The sequence below is a fragment of the Cyprinus carpio genome, chromosome B10 (genome assembly GCF_018340385.1).
Source record: "Cyprinus carpio isolate SPL01 chromosome B10, ASM1834038v1, whole genome shotgun sequence".
NCBI classification, from domain to species: Eukaryota; Metazoa; Chordata; class Actinopteri; order Cypriniformes; family Cyprinidae; genus Cyprinus; species Cyprinus carpio.
In genome coordinates, this window is record NC_056606.1 from 17,180,150 (window position 1) to 17,203,563 (window position 23,414).

General features: G+C 36.3%; 1 protein-coding gene across 2 annotated transcripts; it reads right to left on the minus strand.

The window, feature by feature from the left end:
• Positions 1-173: 173 nt before the first annotated feature.
• On the minus strand, positions 174-22,186 carry LOC109110937 (ubiquitin-like protein 3). 2 transcript variants are annotated; one of them, XM_042732948.1, is made up of 6 exons: positions 21,935-22,186; positions 21,530-21,784; positions 5,690-5,798; positions 4,491-4,577; positions 3,299-3,376; positions 174-1,939 (listed from the first exon to the last, which is right to left on the minus strand). In XM_042732948.1, the coding sequence occupies exons 2-6, from the start codon at positions 21,554-21,556 to the stop codon at positions 1,887-1,889; spliced, it is 354 nt and encodes a 117-aa protein (XP_042588882.1). In that variant the 5' UTR covers positions 21,557-21,784; positions 21,935-22,186; the 3' UTR covers positions 174-1,886. The 2 variants fall into 2 exon arrangements, with proteins under 2 accessions (XP_042588882.1, XP_042588881.1); XM_042732947.1 differs by having other exon boundaries at positions 21,530-21,848.
• Between the last annotated feature and the right edge of the window lie 1,228 nt (positions 22,187-23,414).

Here is a 23,414-nt window from a genome sequence, read left to right on the forward strand (position 1 = left end):
TATTATTTATATGCTGAATTCAATACAGTAAAACACTAATACTGTGAAATATAGAATATGCAGAATACACATTATGTGTGTGTGTGTGTGTTTTCTCAAAAGTAAGAATATAAATTTCTCCCTCTCAAACTCACTTTAAACAATCAGAAGGTAAACACAGCAAGCAATAACCATTTCACTTCAATATTCTGGACACTTTATTCAGTTTATATATGTATTTCCATTTGTAGTTTAGAGAATGAGGAGCATTAGTTTATTTACAATTATCTTTTTAAAAACTTCAGCTCTGTACAGATTTGAACCCTGATAAGGACCAATATTTTTCAGACCTAGTGCGGTGTTAAAAAGCAGAAAGCAACGACCACCTAAAAAGAAAATGGAAGTCAAAAATAAAACATCAAATTATGAACATTTGATCAAATAGAGAGAGAGAGAGAGAAGAAAACAGTAACTTCTTCAGCCATTAGAGAAGGATTTGCTGCTGTTAAAGTACATGAAATTTTCAGCGTCTCATTGCTCCAAATGCTAATGTGCTAACTGTTTTTAAACTATCATACACTAGACACCAATATATATCAACAATCTATATTTATGTTCTCTATAAGATTCATATTAAATATACTCTACACATATGTAACCTTCGAATACACTTCCCATTTGGAAAAAAATATTAAAAAGGGAGGAGGGGAAAGAAAAAATTACACAGATTTAGAAACAAAACAGCTCATGTTTCTGTGTTGTGCAAACAAATTTTATATCTAACAAGGAAGGGGAAATAGAAACCAAGCCCAACTTCATTCCATAGTTATCTTCTGGCTCCAAACGCAAGCATTAATTTACACTGCTACTCTTAGAAAATAAAGGAATGAATCTTATTACCCTTCCTGAAAGAGAGCAGCTCAGATCTATCTAAAGAGGGAAGTCGCAACACTGGTTGACTGTCAAAACACAGTCGCAAATGTTACTGTAAATGTTACTCGTTACGTGTATTTTAGACTTTCCCACGAGTCAATCCAACCAACTTCTGGAGATCTACCTTCCTGCAAAGTCCCGACTGTGCTTGAAACACAGTTGGTAGTACAGGAACTCGATAGAGCAGGATGCTGGATCCCCAGGACCTTAATGGGGCATTTAAAACGCATGGAAATGTATAAGAAACATTTCTAAAACGTTCATCAGGCACATAAATACTTGTTCTCCTGCACTCAAATCAGACTGCGTGTGGTGATTAGCATTTGACGAAAACAGTCCGGGAGGGTGACTGTAACAGAGAATAATCCTGTCGGTGAAGCATGTGCTCTTATTTCAGATGTAGGTGACGGCACGCCTTTCCACCTCTACACCGGATCCAAGCCATTACATCAATAAATGTGAACAGTTCATCAGACCCTGTGTAAATTAATTTCCCTCCTCACACGTCTCCCTCCTGAGAGAAAGAATCAAGGGCCTCGGCTGAGGCGAACGAGTCTCTTTTTCCTCACTAAATCATTCATGTTACTATGTGCAATAAAATAAAAAAACAGAGAAACGAGGGCCTCCTCCATGTGCAAACTGGCAGAAGGGGAGGAGTGTGTGTGAGTGTGTGTGTGTGTGTTTGAATGAGTTCATGGATGCGTGTAATGATGTTAGAAAGGGTGGAAATGTGTGTGTGGAGGTGGGATGCTTTCAATGTCTTAGATTAGTTTATTAGCTTAAATACGGACTGTGTGAAGCTGAAATGTTCTCAAATCCGTGTCTCGGGTGATTTTTTTTTTTTCCCTTTCCAGGAGAGGCGAAGCTCTTGTTCTGGTCAGGTGCTTGTGGGAGTCGGGTGTGATTAGTTGTGTTTAAGCAGCATGGGCGAAGGGTGATAGGACACACTCGTTCTGAGGGATGATGGGATGTATTTATAGGATCACACAACAGTTGCTCTCTCCAGTCTTTTCCCGGTTCCTCTGACCTGTAACAAACACACAGAAACGTAATACTATTGCATAAAAACAAACAATGGTTTTGTTCCAAAACTTATTGCCTACATAGACAGCATGTTAAGGCATCACAGAAATTCTGTTCTTTAAAAGGTAGGCAACATAATTATGTTTCTTTCTAAGATGCATATATCATTCTGCATTCATTCTTTACTCAGAATTAATCCTTGACAAGCAAGTAAATCTCATTAGATATAAAACAGCATTGTTAAAAGACTCTATTAGCAAATAATTATATGCCATGTACTGTATTTTTATGCTTACTACAGAATTAACAAAATCAGTTTTCTTTGCATTTTTGTGTAAGAAGCAATTTAAAACACTCCAAATCAATCACATATGAGGTTCTATTTCAGTGACTTAATAGGCAGCTACCCATGTAGGCAACAAACAGCATGGAAGCTCACTAGGGCTTTGTACAGACCCAAGGTCTTCAGTACTGATAAGACCGCAGGTCCTAGCAAAGATTCTGACACAAAATGCTTCAGCATACATAAATATTGTTTTAAAGGACATTTTATTTAAAATAGTAATGCAAACACAACTGAGAACATTATCTCATACACAAAAGGATTAAAAATGAAAAATATATATTTAAAGCACCTTATAAGTGACAATCCCAGACTTTGTATTGTAATTGTATAGTAATTATTTTCTTTTATTTTATATGTGGTTTACTCTGTTATAATATGTATGTATTTTTTATTTTATTGTACACTGAAATATTATTATTTTAACCGGGGATATATAAAAGTAAGGTTTATATATTGTTAATCCTTAAATAAAATCAAATAAAAAAAAGACTAAATAATATTAATAGTTAATTAAAAAGTCCATTATTTAAATAACATTAATTACTATCAGAATTAACCTGAGAATTATTAGAAACCTGTACCTGTTTGTCAGTAACCATTGTGTCCCTCATACCCAAATTAATAACTACAAATAAATAGTATATATACATAATGTTTTATATGCTAAAATCATAAATCAACTGCACGTCATCCGTTTCAATTTTCAGGAAAATGTGCCTTCAGTTTAGCATTTGAATAAAAATGTTTTAACCTTATAAAAAGTTAAAACCCTTAACTTCTGCTAATATATCAGAATAAACTCAACAAGCATTACATTTATCTTCCTATCGTTTCGATCAAAAATGTCATGTTATATTTTGGTTCAACGCTACCTAAAACTGAAATAGTGCCAGAGGGTGAGAATGATCCACATATAAACTGAACATTTTTAAACAAAGTGAAGGCTGCAGTGAGACAGGGAGCGTGTGAAACAGTGAAGGAGGAGTGTACAGAAAAGACAGAGGGTAGAATGGTTACCTTGGGAATTTGGCTCGGGCAGTGTCTCTCTGGCAACTAAATGCATCACTGTGGTTTTTCCGAGAGGCAGTTTTAAAGCTGCAAGACATAAGAAAAAAAGAATGTTGGACCGAATGGAGACTAGAGACTAATACAGCTGTACATCTGTGACACCAAAGTCACTTTTCAAAGGGATGATATCATAGGACAGAGGACCAGGAAAACATGTAAACATTAAGCCTGTGCTTTATTGAAAGCCGTCACTGACTCTCAGAGAGCACTTCTGCTGCCTTCTGCCCCACAGACACACTCTGTCTTCATGCCTTGGTGCTCTTGAATCAAGAAGGTGTCAGCATGAATTATCAAAGTGACACTTTTTTGGCAAAGCCTGCCTGCGTTCCATCACATCATCAGGCGAACAGTTCAGGAATTGGAGCTGGTTGTGAGGTTTCACTTACTTATAGTTATTCAGCCATGGGAAAAATCTACTCAGACACAATATACTAACAAAAACCCATGGTTATAAGTAAAGTATATCATAGTGAAGTTTTTCACAGGTCACATATAAAAGGCTCTGTCAAATTTATAGAGAATCTAGGACTTAGCAAGGATTTATTTGTGTAATATGACAACAAAAAAAACATTTTTTAGATAGATAGATACTCATATACTTTCTTATACACGCATTCACAAACCCACTCAGTCTTTTATTGTTGCTTGAGGGATGGCCAAACAAATTTTCAAAAATGCTTCCTGTTCACGCCCAAAGAATTTCCTCTCCTCCCTGTTTTCTGTCCCTGATGACAGGTCTGCCGGCCAGTGCTTTCCTACATTCATAGACTGCCGCATTCTGGGAATATTTTAAGTCAGTCATTTCTATTCACGACTTGAGAACAGTAACATTTAGGTGTATTGGGACTGGGAGCTGAATTTTTGGATGTCCTTATAATCAGCTGAACAATGATAGAACTGAACCGCACTGCACCCTGGCCCGAAATAAACCAAGACAAAGCCAAAATAAATATCTGTGGCATTATGAGTCCACTGGGACACAGCGGATGTACCTGGCAGGAAAAAAAAGCTAAGCGACTTTTTATCTGTGAGACTCATGATTCTGGACTGAGAGGAATCATTTAATAAAAAATCAAGAGAAACAGAGCATGTGTGATGTGATGTTAATAACGGTTATGAGGAGTGTGGGAGGGCGGCTCACCTCCTAGCGTCACATTGCCGTGTAGGAATCGGCCCTGGTAGATGAGGCGCAGGATGTTCGGACTGCTCACTTGCTCCTCTTCCCAGTCTGTTAAAGACAGAACAAATGAGAAAAATTAATGTTTGTGTTGTATTTTGTGATTACAGTGTCATCACAAAGAGAAACACAAAAGGAGAACTTTCCATAAAAATTTAAGTCTTACACAGAAGATAGACAGTCATCCAAGTTAAGAATGACATGTGGGTGAGGAAAGGATTACAGTATTTTTCTTTTTGGGTGAATTGTTCCCTAGAAACACACTTTTCTACTAGTCTGCATTTTTCCATGTTACCTCTTCCCAAGTTTTTCACTCTTTTCTCTCTTCATTCATTCATCTCTTTCTCACTCTTGACTCAATCAGTCACAAGACTCAAGTGAGGGTCATTCTGTGTCCTCATGAGGTCGAGCTCCGCTGTGCTCGTCTGCTATGAATAAAACTCTGATTCAATCCCGGACCACCCTGATGGAGTTTGCGAACTGTACAACAAACAAGGCCTTTCTTTTTCCTTGCTTTTTCATCAATATTCTTTTTGACATAATTAAAGGCTGATGACTTTCATGAGAGCTATTCAAAGCAAGAAATTTAAATAAAATTAAAATAAACTTCAACTTAACTAAACCCTGGATTTCTTTAGAGGACAAATAAGGACAAGAAACAGCAATAAAATTATCATTCCTGCTAAAAAAAAAAAAAAAAAACATTACCAGCAAAACAGAACCATCTTTTTTCTTTTTCTTTTTCTTTTTTTTAAAGAAAGAAAGAAAGATACCATCTGCTCTTCCCTAAAAATGTATAATAACCTATAACAGTATCTGTGGAATATTTGAATGAAAACCTCAGACACATGCGGAGAGATGGCCAGACAGATGTATAAACACACAAACTCAGACGCTCTGGTTTTACCCTCTTCAATACTGTCAATGACTTTAGGTCAGCACACAGTGAGTGGAATCTAGCTCTGCGCAGGATTACCACTCAGTCAGACTCAGATTTGTCCGCGGCACAGATTATCTGAACACAGAAAAAGGTTGTAAAGAGGAATCTACTCAACGCTAGGAAACAATAGCCTGAAAATCCTTCACACGAGCCAGTGGTTTCTGCCTATTGATGGGACGCATTCAAAAAAAAAAAGTGTTTTACGATGTGAATCATCACGCACCCATTGGCCAGTTGTCATACACATGCTTGGCGATGTCGGCCGCGGAGTCGTTTGGCGAGAACAGGAACTCTTTTGTTTTTCCACTCACCAAGATGAGCCTCAAGTTGATCTGAAACACAAACAATAGAGCCATTAGAAGCTCGGTCAGTATCCACCCCACACTTCCTCAACATCGACACGAAACAGCATTTTCAGCCCGTTTTAACTCTGTAGTGTTACCGTGACGTATTTCCGAGTTTCATACCAGAATAGGGCTACAACTGAATCACAGTTTGTTAAAACAATGCGTAAATAGCTATTATACTACTGGAAAGCTGTGCAGACATAAGAGAGAAAGATCTGCACATTTTTACAGAATTTTAAAAAACTGTCAGTCACAAAGCTTTGCAATCTCATGATCCTTGCATATTCATTTATAAAAATATGTTGATGAATTTATTTATGCTTTAACTACCAATGAGAGTGTAGTGTTCTCAGCTTATCATTTTTAAATGCATTCCAGAAATCAAAAGAAATACAAGGGAAAATTAAGATTAAAACACATTTCTAAAAATAATGAAAACAAACATAAATAATGTGAAAAAATGAGAAATAAATCAAGGAAGAAGGATTTAGTTTAATTTCATATTGGATTTTGCACAAACTTGACAAAAACGATTTTTGTGAGCAACACTATTGTGATTTTTTTACATACCAACCATTACAATGGAAAGTTTCAAATCAAATTTGCACCCCCTAATAATACAATTATTTACTTAAATGATATTTAATAACTTAATTGTGGATCTTCCAGCAATTATTTTAAATTAAAACCATGTTATTAACAAATATGTTGCTATTTTTGCTAAATAAATAATGTTATATAACAATAAAATGCTAATGCTGATAATAGAAAATACATTAATAACCTATGAATATATACATTTCTGAAACAAAGTATGTTGGTAAAAATGAACTTAATTGCCATGGTTTTTTTAGTATTTTGATGGAATTCTGATTGATTTGATATCAGCATCACACTCCCATTTTCTCTGAATCTGGGCATAGCTAAGTCAAATCCATCCGTCACAGAACACATCATAGCTTTCAGTTTTTCATAAATTTTTCATGTCCTTGCTGTGTCCTTCCTTTGATGACTGTGAACCACCAGTCATTTAATCAGCACACTTATGATGTTTGTACAAGTACTCATGCAATATTAATTGCAAAACGTCCATTATCATATTAATTCACATCGCAGAGTGTTGCACATTTAAAAACAAAAGAGTAGGAGGCATCAAGCTGAGAGACAGGGCCCGGGGCAATGCATGTCCAATGCATGTGTGTTACTAGAGTCTCTGACATCAGAGGATCCAGTATTAAGCTCCTTCCTCTATACACACGCACACACTGCCAGCTGCAGTGATGTAACAGAGTGAAAACCACCAGATGGAAACAAAGATCCTCCTAAGCACTTTATGGAATCAGATTAGAGCCAAAAGCAAGCCTGCTCGCTCAAACCCCTCATCCAGAGATCACAACACACACACAATCTTAAGACTCCATCGAAGCATAAAGTATCAGTCAACAAACAGCTGCACACAAGCATGCACTTGCCCAAATAATGGTTGGATGAACACGCAGACATACACATGCAAATCTAATTTAGGCTCGGATTAGTATGTGGCTATTTTATGAAGCCACCGCACAAGAAGGAAATACCAGAGAAAATCTACTTATCACAGTATTTCTGGACACATTTTTGCCAATTCACTCCTCTATTTCCAGAGTTTTTAACAGATGTAGGCTGATTTATATATGTTGGAAAACAGTACATTTATGCAAAGTGCAACAGAAGGCTCATTTCCTCAAATTAGTAATCATATCCTCCAAATGTAAATTCCATCAGGTGCTGATTTCACATAGAGCAGCGTTTACTACACAGAGCCGTTGTTAACTGACAAGCTGCGCAAATCTACGCTGATAATAAACGTGGATTCGCACAGCTTGTCAGTTAACAACAGCTCTGTGTAGTAACAGCTGCTCTATGTGAAATCAGCACCTGATGGAATTTACCGCTGATTAGAGAACCGGCTTTACTGACGAGATGCGCATTAATTATCGGCCAACACAGCATGTGAGTACTAAACTACTGTAAGTTCTCTTTCACACAAAAGTTTACGTTAAAAACGCACATGAGTTACAAAAACAGTCAGTTATGTCTGTGAAGGTATCTATGTGGCAGCAGTAATATACAGTAAATAAATCAATAAATCCACTGCTCTCTTGTCTGCACTGAGGCTGGGACTGTAAATAGTGTTCTGTTCTCATCTGTGCAGCCAAAGGCAGAACAGTTAGCATGTTTTGTGCAAACTTTTGCCATGGCATTAGAACTGGTACACCGTTGTTGCTTGCAAAGTCAAAATGACGGCGCCGTGGGTGGAAACTTACAGATTAAGGGGTGGTAATATTACAATGAGATCACTTTGCAATTTCACTAGGGGAGTGAAATCAGACACGCTTGTTTTTTCAGATGCTTGCAGAAAAAGGCTTACCAAAACAAAGTTACTGGGTTAATCTTTTTCTTGTTTCCTTGGTTGATAGATGCACCAGGGACCTGATTATAGCACTTAAAACCTGGAAAGGTCAGATTTTCATGATATGTCACTTTTGAACTATAATGTATGAACTTATTACTTGATATTATTTTTCTACTGGATCTATGTAATATTTAAGCATTAATTGCCTTATTTGGCTATGTTTGACATTATTGGCATTGATTAACAGACCAAAATTTATGAATGCATCGATTGAGCAAACATTGATTATATTCAATAACAGCTTTGGCAATTAATGAATGTACATTTTCTATTTTCATATGTTTAATATATTTCACAGACATACTGTATTAAATAAGTGGTCAATTAATTGCAGCAAATTAGTATATTTGTAGTGCCCTATGTTTTCCGCAATGCGGATTGTGGAACAAAAACAGAATTTACAACATGAAATGTTGTAATTTGCCAAATTTTGGATGGATACATCAAAAGAAATATTACTTAATGTAATGATAGTACCAGTATTAATAATAAAGTTATTATTAAAACATTATTTTTAAAGTTATATTTACCCAAAAAATTATTTACCAAAATTTATTTAGCAGAAATATAAAGCATATTTCATAGGGCCTCAAAAATTTAATTTTTGTTAAACTTTAAATAAATTGCTATTTAATATTTTAAGTTTCATGATTTCAATTAATTTGACATGCTTTTTGATTAATCAAATATAATTTAACCATTAAAACAGAGTCTAGATAAATTGAAATGGAAAAAAATGAATCCAGAAATATGGAAATTTGGGAAAAAAATAAATAAAACTGATTTCATAGGGACCTATATTAATTGCCCATTTAAATTATATTATATACTACCAATAACAAATTAAATTAGTGAAAATTAAATGAAAACCTTTTAATACAAAACTGTTTCGTGAACATTATGACAAACAAAATTTCTAACTTTCCGTATTTATTAATAAAAAAACTCAACCTCTGAATCAACTGTACTTTTTAGATGGCATATTGCCAAGCAAATTCTCAATGGACAAAATCCAATACAACCCTGCATTTTTTTCTTTCAGGAATATCTTGTTCACTTAAAATACATCGCATTTGGAAGTAAAATGGACTGTTTTTTCATATTGACCTATCTCCCCATCCCTGGTTATGAAGATTAAAAGTAAGTATTATTATATAAGTAAGTATTTCCTTCAAAAGTAAAAAAGCATGTGTCAGTCTCCTGCACGGACTCACTTAACGAGCTGGCAATCAGCAGCTAGCGGTTCATCAAAAACATCAGGATGGCAGTTCTAATGCAACGGAACACCTCCTAGTTTCCATAGAGATGGTAACCTTGGCAGCGGCTCCTCTGTGAGAGCGCTGACCTAAATCACCTGCAGGCAGTCTTTCTTCATCTGTCTCTTCCTCTCCCGCCGCAGCTCATCTTTCATTATGTCACTCCATCTTTGTGTAAAGATGGCATATCATCTTCACCTGGTGAATGCCGAGCAGATGCTGATTTAAACGATATTTCCAGACGTACACAGAAAGGAGGAAAAGCTCTAACAGCAGAAATATGTGTTATGCTGGGATACGTCTGCTCGAAACATTCCATCTCCTTGGTGAGCAGACGAAATCTCACTATGACGTAATATGGTATGTAGAGATGCCTCTGAGGAACTACAACAACAACAACCTCAGCAGAAAGCATCCGCTGGGGAATGATTACATAGGCGAGGGTGACGTTGGCACTGGTTATACCCAGTGGCAGGTGCTTCCCTCTCTGTAGTTGCTATGCCAAACATTATTACACTACTACTTCACAGCCATCTCTGCTACTGCATCCCTACAAAATATTTTCACCAATCCCAGCCAAGGAAGCCCGGATCCCCGCAACCAAACCTTCAGGGGGAACATTTGATGTAATCATCTCCCAGCGCTCTCCTGCACACACAAACACACATTCCTAGGGGCACAGATGACACGTAATTTATACACTAATAAATATAAAGCTTACACATAAATATTATATATATATATATATATATATATATATATATATATATATATATATATATACATAAAAATATTTTTAAAAAATAAACGAAAAAATACAAATATTAAACTAGCACTTGTTTTATACACTCTCTGTGTGTGTATATATATATATGGGAGTTATTACTAGTATATGTTGATAATACGTTCATGGTCTTTAGTAGATAACATATGTTCACTGCAAAATTGTGATGAATAATATTGAATTGTGACACCTGTATTGTGATACGGCACTGGAAGGTGCTTGTCGATGCCAAATAACACCTGCAGTAGTCTTTCCATAGCTGACTTGTTGAAAACCGATATGTCATCCAGAGCAGTTGTTTCAGGTTTCCTTCAGTTAAAGACAGAGCATGAAATACTAGAGATTTTCCTGGCAGTTGCAGTTTTTGGGTATCACAAGTTGAGCAGGAGATACTCTGCTTGAGAAGGATAAAAAACCCGGTGCTTCTGCCAAGAAACATGGGAGTGAGAGAGAGATGCTGACAGTAATGAGTGTATCAGACAGTACGTCTGAACTAAAAGCAGCCACAACAAATGCTGACCACAGTGGATGTGATGTGACATGTCGACCGGCTTTGCCCATCTCAGAATAGAGGTCTGCCAGATTGTTCTGGGAATGACATTTATGCAATAGGGGACAGACACACACTCACAGCACTTACGCAACCACACATCAATGAGAAACAATATTAGATACGACGCCTCCAGCTGGGATTTGTCCATTTTGGACGGAGAGGTAATTAGTGAGTTCTATGGTGGGATAGGCTATGTCTGCGTAAGCTGGTTAAAGAACACTGACATGATGTTCTAAAAAAAAAAAAAAAGTCACCTAAAACATGCCTGACTGACAGAAAGAGCCATTAGGATTGCAACCACACAAGCCTAATGCACACATGATTTCATTTCCATGTTTAATATCGAAGCTTTGTCTTATCAACAAACCCAGAACTTATTTTAGTTCACACTACAAAATTCGTTAAGCCACTGATTCACAAAATTTCTTCAAAATTCTATTTATTTATAGCTATATGTGGGGCCACAGCAATAGGAAAAAGAAAAATCTAGAGGAAAAAAACAAGGAGAAGACCATGTAGCCAAGGAATAACAACAATATTATAATGCTGTTTATTAGCAAAAATACCAATGATGTTCCATGCTTGCTTAAAATATCATTATGGCCTTATTATACTGTAAAATTAGCATTTAATGTGAAGACAAAAAAGTAAACTGTAGTAGAGTATTCTAACTGTATATTGAAAGGGCCTTTACAGATATATATATATATATATATATATATATATATATATATATATATATATATATATAGATTACTGTACCAAAGAGGCATATTTAAATGAGCAGAATCTGCAACAGTGTTCAGTGCATCACACAAGACCAATGTTTATGTCTGCAAGTCTAAAAAACATGTGAATGAATGTATAATGTCAGAACATCCTAATTGCAGAGTCCTGCTAATGTGACGGGTAAAAATAATTTGTTTTATTCAAAGCGTCCTCAGGACAAACTAACTAATCATATAAATATCATGACATTTAGAAAAGGGCTCTGAACAAAAGCTGTAATCTTTAGAAAAACTGATTTAAGCATGACGTAATCAGTCAGAACAACAGATAAATGAAGAATCCACACAGAATTGAGAAAATATGACCACACTGCTCAACAAAAGATGATCATTTTCTATTTCTGTGTCCTGAAAATCCATTTCAGTCAGGCACAAAACTCATTCATTCTACTCGATGAATTCAGAGACTGCTTCTGTGTGTGAATTCACCCTCAGTCATAAACAGAGGAGACAGGAAAAGGAAACCATCCATCTTCCCCTGACAGCACAGCACTGGTTCAGACGGTGTCATCTCTGTCTCTGTCTCCAGGAGTCTGTGAAGTAGTTGAGACAGAGGTGGTTTTGAGGACTGTGATCACACTCACTCATCTCCCCTTCATCGGTCGGGGCGTGAGCGGGATTTCGCCCGCATATCTTGAGGAAGTGTGAAGCCTGAGCTTTTTAGAGGATCTCATTCCAGAAATGGAAGTGTTGTTTCTTTCCTCAGTTTGAAATTGGGGTATGCCATACCAACTGACTAAACTTTATGCTTTAAACAACAGTCAACGAATCACAACTAACCCCATATACTTCCTTAATGCATGTTCTTGGTTTTATTGTCAAAGTGCATGTCGTTCCAAAGAAAAAAAAATTGTCTTTATAGTCTTTCTTCTACTATAATGCACTTTATGCACTTTTGTTGTGGCTGCTTTTATCTCATAATATTCAAAAGTTTGGTGTTAGTAAAATTGGGGGTCAGTAATTTTTTTTAAAGAAATAAGTATGTTTATTCAGCAAGGTCACATTAAATCGATCAAAAAAATTAATCAAAATTAACAGACATTTATAATGATGTTACAAAAGGTTTCTATTTCAAGTGAATACTGCTATTTTTTATTTTCTATTCTATTCAAGAATCCTTAAAAAAAAAAAAAAGGTAGCATGGTTTCCACAAAATATTAAGTAAAATATTATTATTGATAATAATAAGAAATATTTCTTGAGCACCAAATGATTTCTGGACACTAAAGACTAATTCACAGAAATGATTTACATTTTAAAATATATTATTTTATGTATTGTAAATGTATTTTTTTTTATAATATTTTACATTACTGATTGTACTATCTTTAATCAAAGAAATGTAGCCTTAGTGAGCATAAGACTTTCCAAAAAAAGTTTTAATAGTAATTTTCGAATATTAGTATAGCTTGTTCCACCTGTGAAACTTTTTTTTTTTTCAGATGACATCAGTAAAACCTTACTTTTTAACCCACAATCACAATCAAATCAAATCCCATAAAACTGGATTACATGATTTTGGTATGAAAATACTTAGGGGTTACAAAAGTTTCTTTTACGAGCCATTTTTACAATGTTTCAAAACTTTTTATATATATATATATATATATATATATATATATATATATATATATATATATATATATATATATATATATACACATAATGTTTTTTTTTTCTTTTTCCTAAGAGGACAAATACAGGAAAACCAAGCATCAATTTCAGGTTCTGTCAGGCAAGGTACAGCCTGTACAATCCAGTTTTTTCTTTCTAAACATGAGACTAAACAGGTTGGTCCACTTTGCAATAGCGATCCGATTCTTTCTCTGGTGAGAAAGTTAAAACCGCTGAATACGGTAAACCACCCATTGTTTGCGTGGGGGATTTGCATAGATATTCAACATTACAGGTCACCTTGACCTCTTTCTGAACAGATGATGAAATGGTCTGGCCTGATTGCATTAGCAGGGGATAAAGCAATGAGCATGTCCAAAATGAAAGTTTGAAATGCATGGGAATGGAAGGATAAATGTCTCACTTCAGCCAGAGCCAAAAGCACAAACACAATCGGCATGTTTGATAATAGCTAGCTCATTTAGCCACTAGTCTCTAGGCAGAGCTGCTTAATGAATAGATTCCAGTCCACAAAATGATTTCAGTTTCATATAAAATCCTTTCATGATATTGGGCAGATTCTTTCGGGAGCAAAAATCTGAGACCCGGCCATTCATTATTATGTGATATCTTTCAGATGTGTGTCAGACTCTTAAATTCTCATTATGAAGAGTGCGGCACAGGAGAAAGCGATAACAGAATTAAATGACATGAGATCTGAGAATTAGATGACATATTTAGACATGGGAAATTAAACTGCGAGAGGGGCTGTAGAGGAATTGTAAAGCTCCCTGTCTATCTCCAAGACCTCTGCGGATGCCACGATTTTATGCAGGAATCTGAGACTCGCAGTCATGGGCGTGCGCACACACATGGGCAAATCTGCCGTGTACGAGCAACACAAAACGAGGCTGGATGTTCTCTGCATGAGTTGATGTGCGCTAGGTTGAACATAAAGTGATTGATTTTGCTCTCAGCTGCATTTGCCTCGTCATGCTTATAACAAAGCGAGGAATGGAGGAAAAGAGCATGTGAAGTATTTACCAGAATATGTAAGACATGGACAGACAGACTGGATGGATGGGTAATTATACATAACTGGAAGGATTTTGATAAAATATTGGACAAACTTTTTCTTTGCGTTAGAATAACATGCAATGATAAATTTTTCACAATAAGACCAGGAACATCCCTTTAAAAAGGTAAAGGGTGATGTCATGTTGACTTTAATATGTGATATTTTTAATATAGGATATTTTTAATGAGGCTCGCCTTTGCTCTATTGTGGCTTTACTTTCTCTTAATGCTTATAATGCTTTATTGAACATAATGTTCCTTAATAATCGTTGCCATTTATCTGAAAGAATAAGCATGAAAGCTATGGTTACGGCTGTCAGTTATTCAAAACCTCCTATAAAAACACATATGACGCACAACCACAAAGTGGCAAAAACTTTCCACACTTCCTCTATGGATTTTTTCCATGATAGACCAGTCTCAATCGCTATGATAGGAGTGATCATTTTGCAATCATTTCCTCAAAATGTCTTGAACGTCCTTTACTCCCATTATCTCGCTCTTGGTCTTCCTGACTCCCTTGAGCGAATCGCAAGGTGGCCATTAGCACCAGAAAGCTAGTTTTAGCTTCCGTATTTAATCACAACCACAGCACCCCAGCAGCTGCAGTCTCAGCCTGTCTGGATGCCCTATCAGCAGTCCTGAAGGACAATCACTCACACAGACATACTCACATACGCTCATCCGGCCCAGATGATGAATCTCACCGGATGGGAAAACAAGGGCTTGGGTGATATCATCACTGAAATCAATACAAGTCTGTCTAATGACGTGCCAATTACAATCACATAAGTGGACATGGCTTCACACTGGTGGTTAGGGAAGTCGTGGCCTAATGGTTAGAGAGTCAGACTCCCAATCGAAGGGGTTGTGAGTTTGAGTCTCGGGCCGGCAGGAATTGTGGGTGGGGGGAGTGAATGTACAGCGCTCTCTCCACCCTCAATACCACGACTTTTTTTACTTTGAGTTATGCACTGAACCCCAACTGCTCCCCGGGCGCCGCAGCATAAATGGCTGCCCACTGCTCCGGGTGTGTGTTCACAGTGTGTGTGTGTTCACTGCTCTGTGTGTGTGCACTTCGGATGGGTTAAATGCAGAGCACAAATTCTGAGTATGGGTCACATACTTGGCTGAATGTCACGTCACTTTCACTTTCACACTTTCACTTTAATAAATGCTGAGTCTGTGAATGATTCATCTTTGTACAAACTTTCCTGCTCTTGAGGCTAATTACACACCTTCAATAAACACATTAGCAATGCGCGTTTAGTGGGGTTAAATAAACACAATCCTTGAACTCTGACCTTTCTAGTACTGAAACAAGATTCCTTTCAGGTGCTTTAAGGATAACGTCACACGTCTTGAAATTCACGATGCTAGATGAACTCTGTAAGTTAGACACATGCTACAACAGAGAACACAGCTCGGTCAAAAAAATATGACAAGATTTCTGCTTCATGAGAATAATTATGCAATTATGGCTTGCGCTATTCTACATACTCATGTGTGTATATATATATATATATATATATATATATATATATATATATATATATATATATATATATATTCTGAATTTGCAAAGATTGTTTCTAAATTAAATAGAAAACTATGAATGTTTTTCAGATCAATTCATTGTACTAAAAAATTTACAAACTTTATAAACACACACACACACACACATATATACATATACATATATATATATATATATATATAACACACACAATATATATATATATATATATATATATATATATATATATATATATATATATATATAGCAATGGGGAAATTAGGGGAAAAAAGATTTAAAAAGAAGGAAGACAGAGCATGAGAGAATAATATCTAATCTCCTGTAGCCAGATGAAGGGAAGGCAGACAGCCTCCTGCCCTGCAGGCCCTGCCCACGTGCCTACTGCTGAAAAGGGGCAGACATCTGTAGAAAGAGAGAGAGTGGGGGGAGGGGACCCATTCACTTACCTCCCCATCAGTGAGACAGCCAGCTAATAGAAATGGCCTTTTGATACAAGTCTACTGTATGTATTACAAACCTGCAAAACACCCTCCTCATTTCTTATTACTATCATGCACATGTCCTCAAACAGAATATTACCAGCACCAGAGACAAAGCTCCTCGCGCCAACTTCATGACTGAAAATCTTTTTTTCTTTCAGGTGATCCCAGAGAAGATTTTTCATTAAAAGTCATAACTCTGGTCTGTCCTAAGGCTTTTTCTTGTTATGTCTGTCAAACAGACTGCATAATGGTATTAAATAAGCACCAGTTCTTAGACACAGCATGCATGCTATGTGGCAATACAGTCGTATTTCATTACAGTGTGGTATTTTTTTCTCACAAATCTGTGTTGATACTTTAAATCCTTGTGTCTTGTAGTAATTTTTCCACTCATATCATATTCTACAGTTCAATGCACAGCAGAATAATTAAAAAGGAAAAAAAAGTAAGCCAAGAATCTTTTTGGAATTGTATCACATTCTTCCCCCTAATAATGATGAACCAAGTCATTTATAAAAAGCACTCATAAAACTCTTTCATGGACACGCCCCTTCCCTGTGTCATATACATTCACAATGGAATCTGAGTGAAACTAAATATTGAAAGAAAAAAAACGTATGGGAGGGACTTGGTTCTGTCCTTCGGTTGTTGATTGAATGGAAGCAAATCTAAATGTGAACCTGCAATGAACTGTAAGAAAAATGTTTGGAGAAGTCCGACATTATCAATGAGAAGTCTGTTGTTTCAGAGAAGATTGAGTCAAGACATTGATTAAAAATTCAGAAAAAGTCCAAAAAAAATCATATGCATGGATGATTCATTCACAATAATACCATTTAGAAGATGCTGACATTAAAATTAAACAAAACATGCTGATATTTTGAATTTTCCTTTTTTGGCTAATAACTTCAAAACTCTGATTCCACAATCTGGTTAGTTTATAACTCAAAAATGCTGAATTTTCTTAAATGGCTTTGATGTATTGTATAATAAATATCAGCCTGTTTTTTTTAACTATAGTTCATATCAATCACTTTAGAAGTGGCCATTTTTAAAAACAAAGACAGATCATCGATCAAATCAGAAAAAAAACATTGGCTAGGAGGAGAGAGAGGTATGAAGAGGCCTCTAGGAGAAGGGAAGTCTGGCCTGAGATTTCAATCTGTGACTTCACTGAACTACAAGAGAATGCTTGTGCAATGATGTCATAAAGGCGAGCAAGAGCCACTGTTTACAGTGGAACAACCCTCTACAGTCAGTCTCCACCCAACTCACACAAAGCTCGAACAGAACCACCACTGGAAACATGTAAAAACAGATATATGTTGACTCAAGTCCAGTAATGAATATGTAGAAAAACCACAGAGAAGTTAAAACAACTTATAATAAGGCACTGAGAACTATTTACACAAACTGACGTTGAATCACTCTAACTTTCCATGTCAGTGTGTGTATGTGTTTGTGTGTGTGTGTGTGTGTACGAGCAGGCACCTCTCTCACAGAGCTGTTGTAAATTGTTCCTCACTCTACTGAAAGGATCCTTTATTGAGTGAGTCTGAGCTACTTCCTCCCCCTGCTTCTCTCTCGCTCCCTCTTTAGCCTTTAACCATTACTGACCCATAAACACTCTCTGGAGTCATTCATTTTATGCAAATCGTACTCTTTATGTCATAATTATTGCTTTATTCACACAAACACATGTAGAGACAACAGATACTAAACTGTTTTTTGCCTCATCTCTGTTTTTATGCTGATGCAATACTTTGCATCAATTCCATATCATTTTCATTCATTACCTTTTCTAGAATTTTACAATTATGTTTCAAGTAGTTTGTCCAAAACTAAGCTTTAACTCTGAAAATGACCTTTCTAAGTGTGTGAGAGCGATTTAAACTGATAGCTCACCAAAATGCTGAGTCTTTTTCTCACGCTGTTGACGCAGGTTCATTCGCAATGTTTTGAATCGTGGCACATACCGTGTTGTGTTTCATAACATTTTCAACAACTTTTCCATCTCTTATACGCAAACACTTATCGTTACCTACCCTGTACTTGTCTCCTGTCATTCTCTCTCGCTTTGGCCACCTCTGAGTTCAAACAAGTTTGTAGCAGGTAGGTTGTTTGGGGTCAGAAGAGGGTCTGTCATTAAACAGATGTTATAATGACCTAATAAACCCTCAAAAGGACTGATTTGTGTAGCCACGTCCTTCTGTTGTCTGGTTCTCTGATGAGATCTATTGATTTGAGCTTGGTTACATAATTTTGCAAAAGTCTCAATGACAAAGCTGGTTTGATTCTGCAAACAGGAAAGCATGCTACTTTAGCAATTTGTCTTAATTACACCTTAAAAATGATTTTTCAAAGTCTTTCACGTCACCATTTCATATTTAATTCAATGTGTTACTTGCTGTTTCTTTGTAAGTCAATAATGAAATTTACAATCTCTAAGTGAAAATTTTTTCTACACTCATTTTTTTTGTTCAGTGTACCTTGATTCTCCTTCTTGCATGAAACATAACATCAAAACTGACTGTATTTACTTCCTTAATAATACACGTTCCTGGACTTATTGTTCATTCATCAGTGCATGTCATTTGAAAAAAAAAAAAAAATTCTGTGCAAAAAGCCACTTTTCACGATCATAACAATCCCAATAGACATAATAAAGAGCTATCCAACATTTTTTTTTTTTACATCAAATACCTGTTTCACAAAAAAATGTCACATTACAGACATAAAATGGGTTTCAAATGCCATTTCATGTCTGCAGGACATATCAAAACAATATAACTACCCCTCATAACAACATTAGCTCTTAGCCTAATTTCATTCAACATGTAGGTTTATCAAGCATCTCAATTGTTTTTTACATAACAATTGAAAGTTTTGAAAGTGCTGAGCAATGCTGCTCAAGTGTGTGGACAACAGCCACTGGGGAGGTCTCTCCTTGACATTCCTCCCGTACTAATTCACCCCTACGCAGAGAGGACACGATACCACATGACACCACACACAAAGTGACACAGTCCTGTCAGGGAGTATTGAGTTCTCCTTCACACCTCAGTCTCACAATTGATCAAAGCAAACTCTTTTAAAGGAGTATATCTGATGTAGCACCTATAGGCGAAAGGCTTCCGCAATATTTTGTTGCTTTGAAACGGTGAGAGCTCTCCACAAAAAAAAAGCCCATTCATTAAAATGCCCACCCACAAGATGTATGCACACACATATACACACAAAAACACTCCCATTGTTTGACAACCCTACCCCCCAAATGAATGCCCCTCAGCTGGAGACCACACAATGATTCAAAGTTTCACCTCGTGGACATTTCATCCAAAACTGAACATGCTGTTCCAGGAGACCAAAAATAGACAGCTTCTGCATTCATTTTAAAGCTAGTAATGGATTTGAAAGCTAGTAAATCCATATAAAATCATTTCCTGTGAGGTTTGGGTGTTTAAAGTTCTCAAAGTTGACCTTAAAAACCTTATAACGCTAGCTTAGATAATCAATACCTGACTTTGGGCTATAACATAACACTTTGTTCCCTGTTCAGTCCCTGTCTGCGTAGTGTGAGAAAAACCTTTCTTCCTGTAGAGACGTCAAGAGATGCATCATCATCATCAGGGTCGGCTCATGTTTCTGGCCTTAAAATCAACAATATGTGGCATTGCTCTTCTAATACCTATAGTTGCCAAGGAAGCCTTTCTGAGAGACAGGATTAGACATAACATTTAGATGCTACTCAATGGCAGAAACAGAAGGACAGCTGAATGTGCACTGCAAGGGCCGATCACATCAGCCCTCAGCGTACATTACATCAAACGGACTGTCTGCAATGTCAGAGCATCGGCATCTCTTGAGTTTGACAGCCAGATCAGCTGTTTGGCATATCCAAAGCATGCTTGACTAACATGCTGTGACACAATGTTACAGTCTGGAGCCAGTAGAAAGAGTTCTTATTTGTTTTGCTATTAGTTTCAATATCTTAATACACAATCATGGCTGTGGTTTACTGTTGATAAGCTGATTTCTCACGTCCTTCGGTTTACACCACTGACCTTCTGGATACTGGCGAGCACTGGCAGTACTACCACCACCAAATGGTTTAGAAGTCGCAATCTATTATAGCCTTACATCATAATGCAAAGCTTGAAATGTTATTCTAAAAGCATGCAATGAGGATTAAAAAGAATCTATGACATCATCATCCCTCTGGACAGCAAGATTCTAATGTTGGAGTTTTGGCTTGAGCATTCGTTTAGATTCACATTTCGAGACAGTTTTAGTTGTGCAAACAGGGCAGTGACTGTTTTCTAGTCTCCCTGATCATACTTCCTCTTTATCAGTCCGAACAGCACTGTGTAGGCCATCAGATAGGATATCTTTACACTACTGCCCTTCCTGATTGAGGTGGAATTTTGATGGGGTTATTAGCGGAAGAGCAAAAAGTGATCCAAGACATTTAATAACACTGTCCCTCTGGATTTTCTTGGGTTGGTCTATGAAATCAATTGACGTTCTTTAATCTCTAACAAACACTAACATATTTGTTATATAACACATTTGTTATGAAACTAACTGGTATTATGATGTTACTAGTACTTGTTTTTAAGAACTTTATTATTAAGAGACCAAAAAATGACTAGTAATTCACTATTCATTAGATTTCAATACTTTCCTTTGCTACTAGTCAGAATCTGAACAGAGACAAGTAACTATTTTATTGATTCTAGCAACAAACAGCACTTTTTTATTGAATTCTATGGGGATCTGTTATTCATTTATTAACTATTCACCTCAGACTAGTTTGTATTTCAATTGTTGCTGGTAACTATTCTAGTTTACTACCAAAGAAACAATAAGTACTAGTAGGTATTATTTTATTTATTGTAATTATTCAAACTGTTACTAGTATATATTGCAATCTGTTACCAGCAACAATTAAATGAATTATTACTAATTAAGTATCTAAAGAACGATCGTCTCAATAACAGTTGACAGTCATAATGAAACTTATTTTTTATTTTTTATTTTCTTTTTTAGTTACGTTTTAGTAATAGCAAAAACTACTAGAAACTTAAAAATAGATACTATTTAGTTTCACAGAACATTACATTTTATCGTAAACACCACTAAACCTTTTGCAGAACGAGTAAATTCTTACCATGTCAACTGGGATGTTGCCCGTCATCTTTGAAATATCTGTCGGATATTCACTTTAGATTTAAAGTTGTTTTTCTTCCTTGAGTTTGCTAAAGAAACAACGTGTTTTACAGCAGGTGACTCGTGGTAAAGCAGTTGTTCGTGCAGAGATCTGGTTATTCCTGTAGGTTCGCTGGTGGAGGTAGTTAAGCGCAGGCAGGAATAGGTTGCTCTTCTTCAGACAGGCTTCTGACTTCTTGCTTTTTCATGGCATAAACTTCAAAACGGAGAAAATAATAATTTGTGGATTTTATATTTATGTGGGAGGACCCCCTCCCATCCTGAAATAAAAAGGATACATATTAGGAAAAATGTGAAGGAAAACAAAATAATACTATAATTCAGCCCTTGGTATTTGCAAATATACCGAGAAATGAGTTCCTCGCGAGTCCGCAATAAAAAATAGACCGTCGCCTGGTCGAAAAAATGCTGCAATTCGACGGTTTTTCAGTATTGTATCCGTCTCCGTCTGCGCTCGCTCTCTGCTGTCATCCTACCTCACAAAAACATGGCGGCAGCTGACGGGGGTAAAAGGCTGAACGTGGGGAAACCGGAGCTGGTGAGGCAGATAAAAACGGCGCGATGTCGATCGGTATGTGCGTGCGCGGATGAATACGCCCCCCAGCAGTTAAAGGAAGAGGCGGAGAGAGAGAGAGGCGAGCCCACAAATCCGCGCGCGCCCGTGTAAACGAATTAGTGGGAAGGATTTGGGAAATTTTATCAAAATGCTTTATGCCTATTCTTTTTTCAAATTATATAATGCTAAACATTAAACAAAAAAAAAAACCAATACATTTGGGTTCCGTTTTATTAATCTATTATTCAGTTATTAACCACATAGGCTAGTTCTCACCAATAGTTTACCTGTGGCATTTGAACTAAGACCATAGTGACCACAAGTAAAATCATGGACGGCTCTTCATTTGTTAGATCAATGTAACTGTGGTTTATACCCTGCTGACAAGAAAAGCCTAACATGGTTTGCTGGTTTAAGCTGGTCTAAGCTCGTCTCACTAGCCTTGCCAAGCTGTTACTCAGCTGGTTTAGCGGGCTGGCAAGCTGGTACCCCATCCTAACCAGCTGAAAAGCTCTTAAAATCCTTATAAAACCAGCCAACAGACCAGCAAACCATTGTAAGATGGTTTTTCAGGAATTTGTTAGGGAACAGCATAGAGGTCTTGTACAACTGCATTGTTCCTAAAGAATAAATAGGCCTAAATTAACAAATAAATAATATTTACTTGTTATATCATTACTGTTATTATTATTATACTGTATATTCATTTTTATGGCTGCTGTTTTTGCTTACACTGCATGTACTTCTGTTATTATTTAAATTTTCTCCTTCTTTTATTTTTACTTCATGTAGAATGCTGTCCATGCGTTAATTGCATCATGTGATGGATTCACTATTGCTTAGTAACTGTTCTGCTTCTTTTGTGGCATAGACCACAATTTCTTAATTAATATGATAGACAGAATACGTATTAATGGTGATATATATATATATATATATAGCCTATACCTAATGAAATTATTGAATTATATCTGTAATTTTATGATACAATCTGTTCCTGTGGAGAAAATCTAAATAAAGCAAGAAAAAAATGGATATAAAATTTATATCAGAAGCACATGTTCCTGAAAACTATTAGAAATAATACAAAACAGGTGTTAAAGTAAAATCAGTGTCAGATATTTTGTTTTTGTCACTGACATAAGCAATACAAGCAAGCATATTATCTTCAGTCTCATTTTCACAATATTCTAATGTAATTTGGCTTTTGTATGTGCTTACAGCTATTCCATGAATACAATCTACATAGAAAGTTAAATGCTGTGTGTGC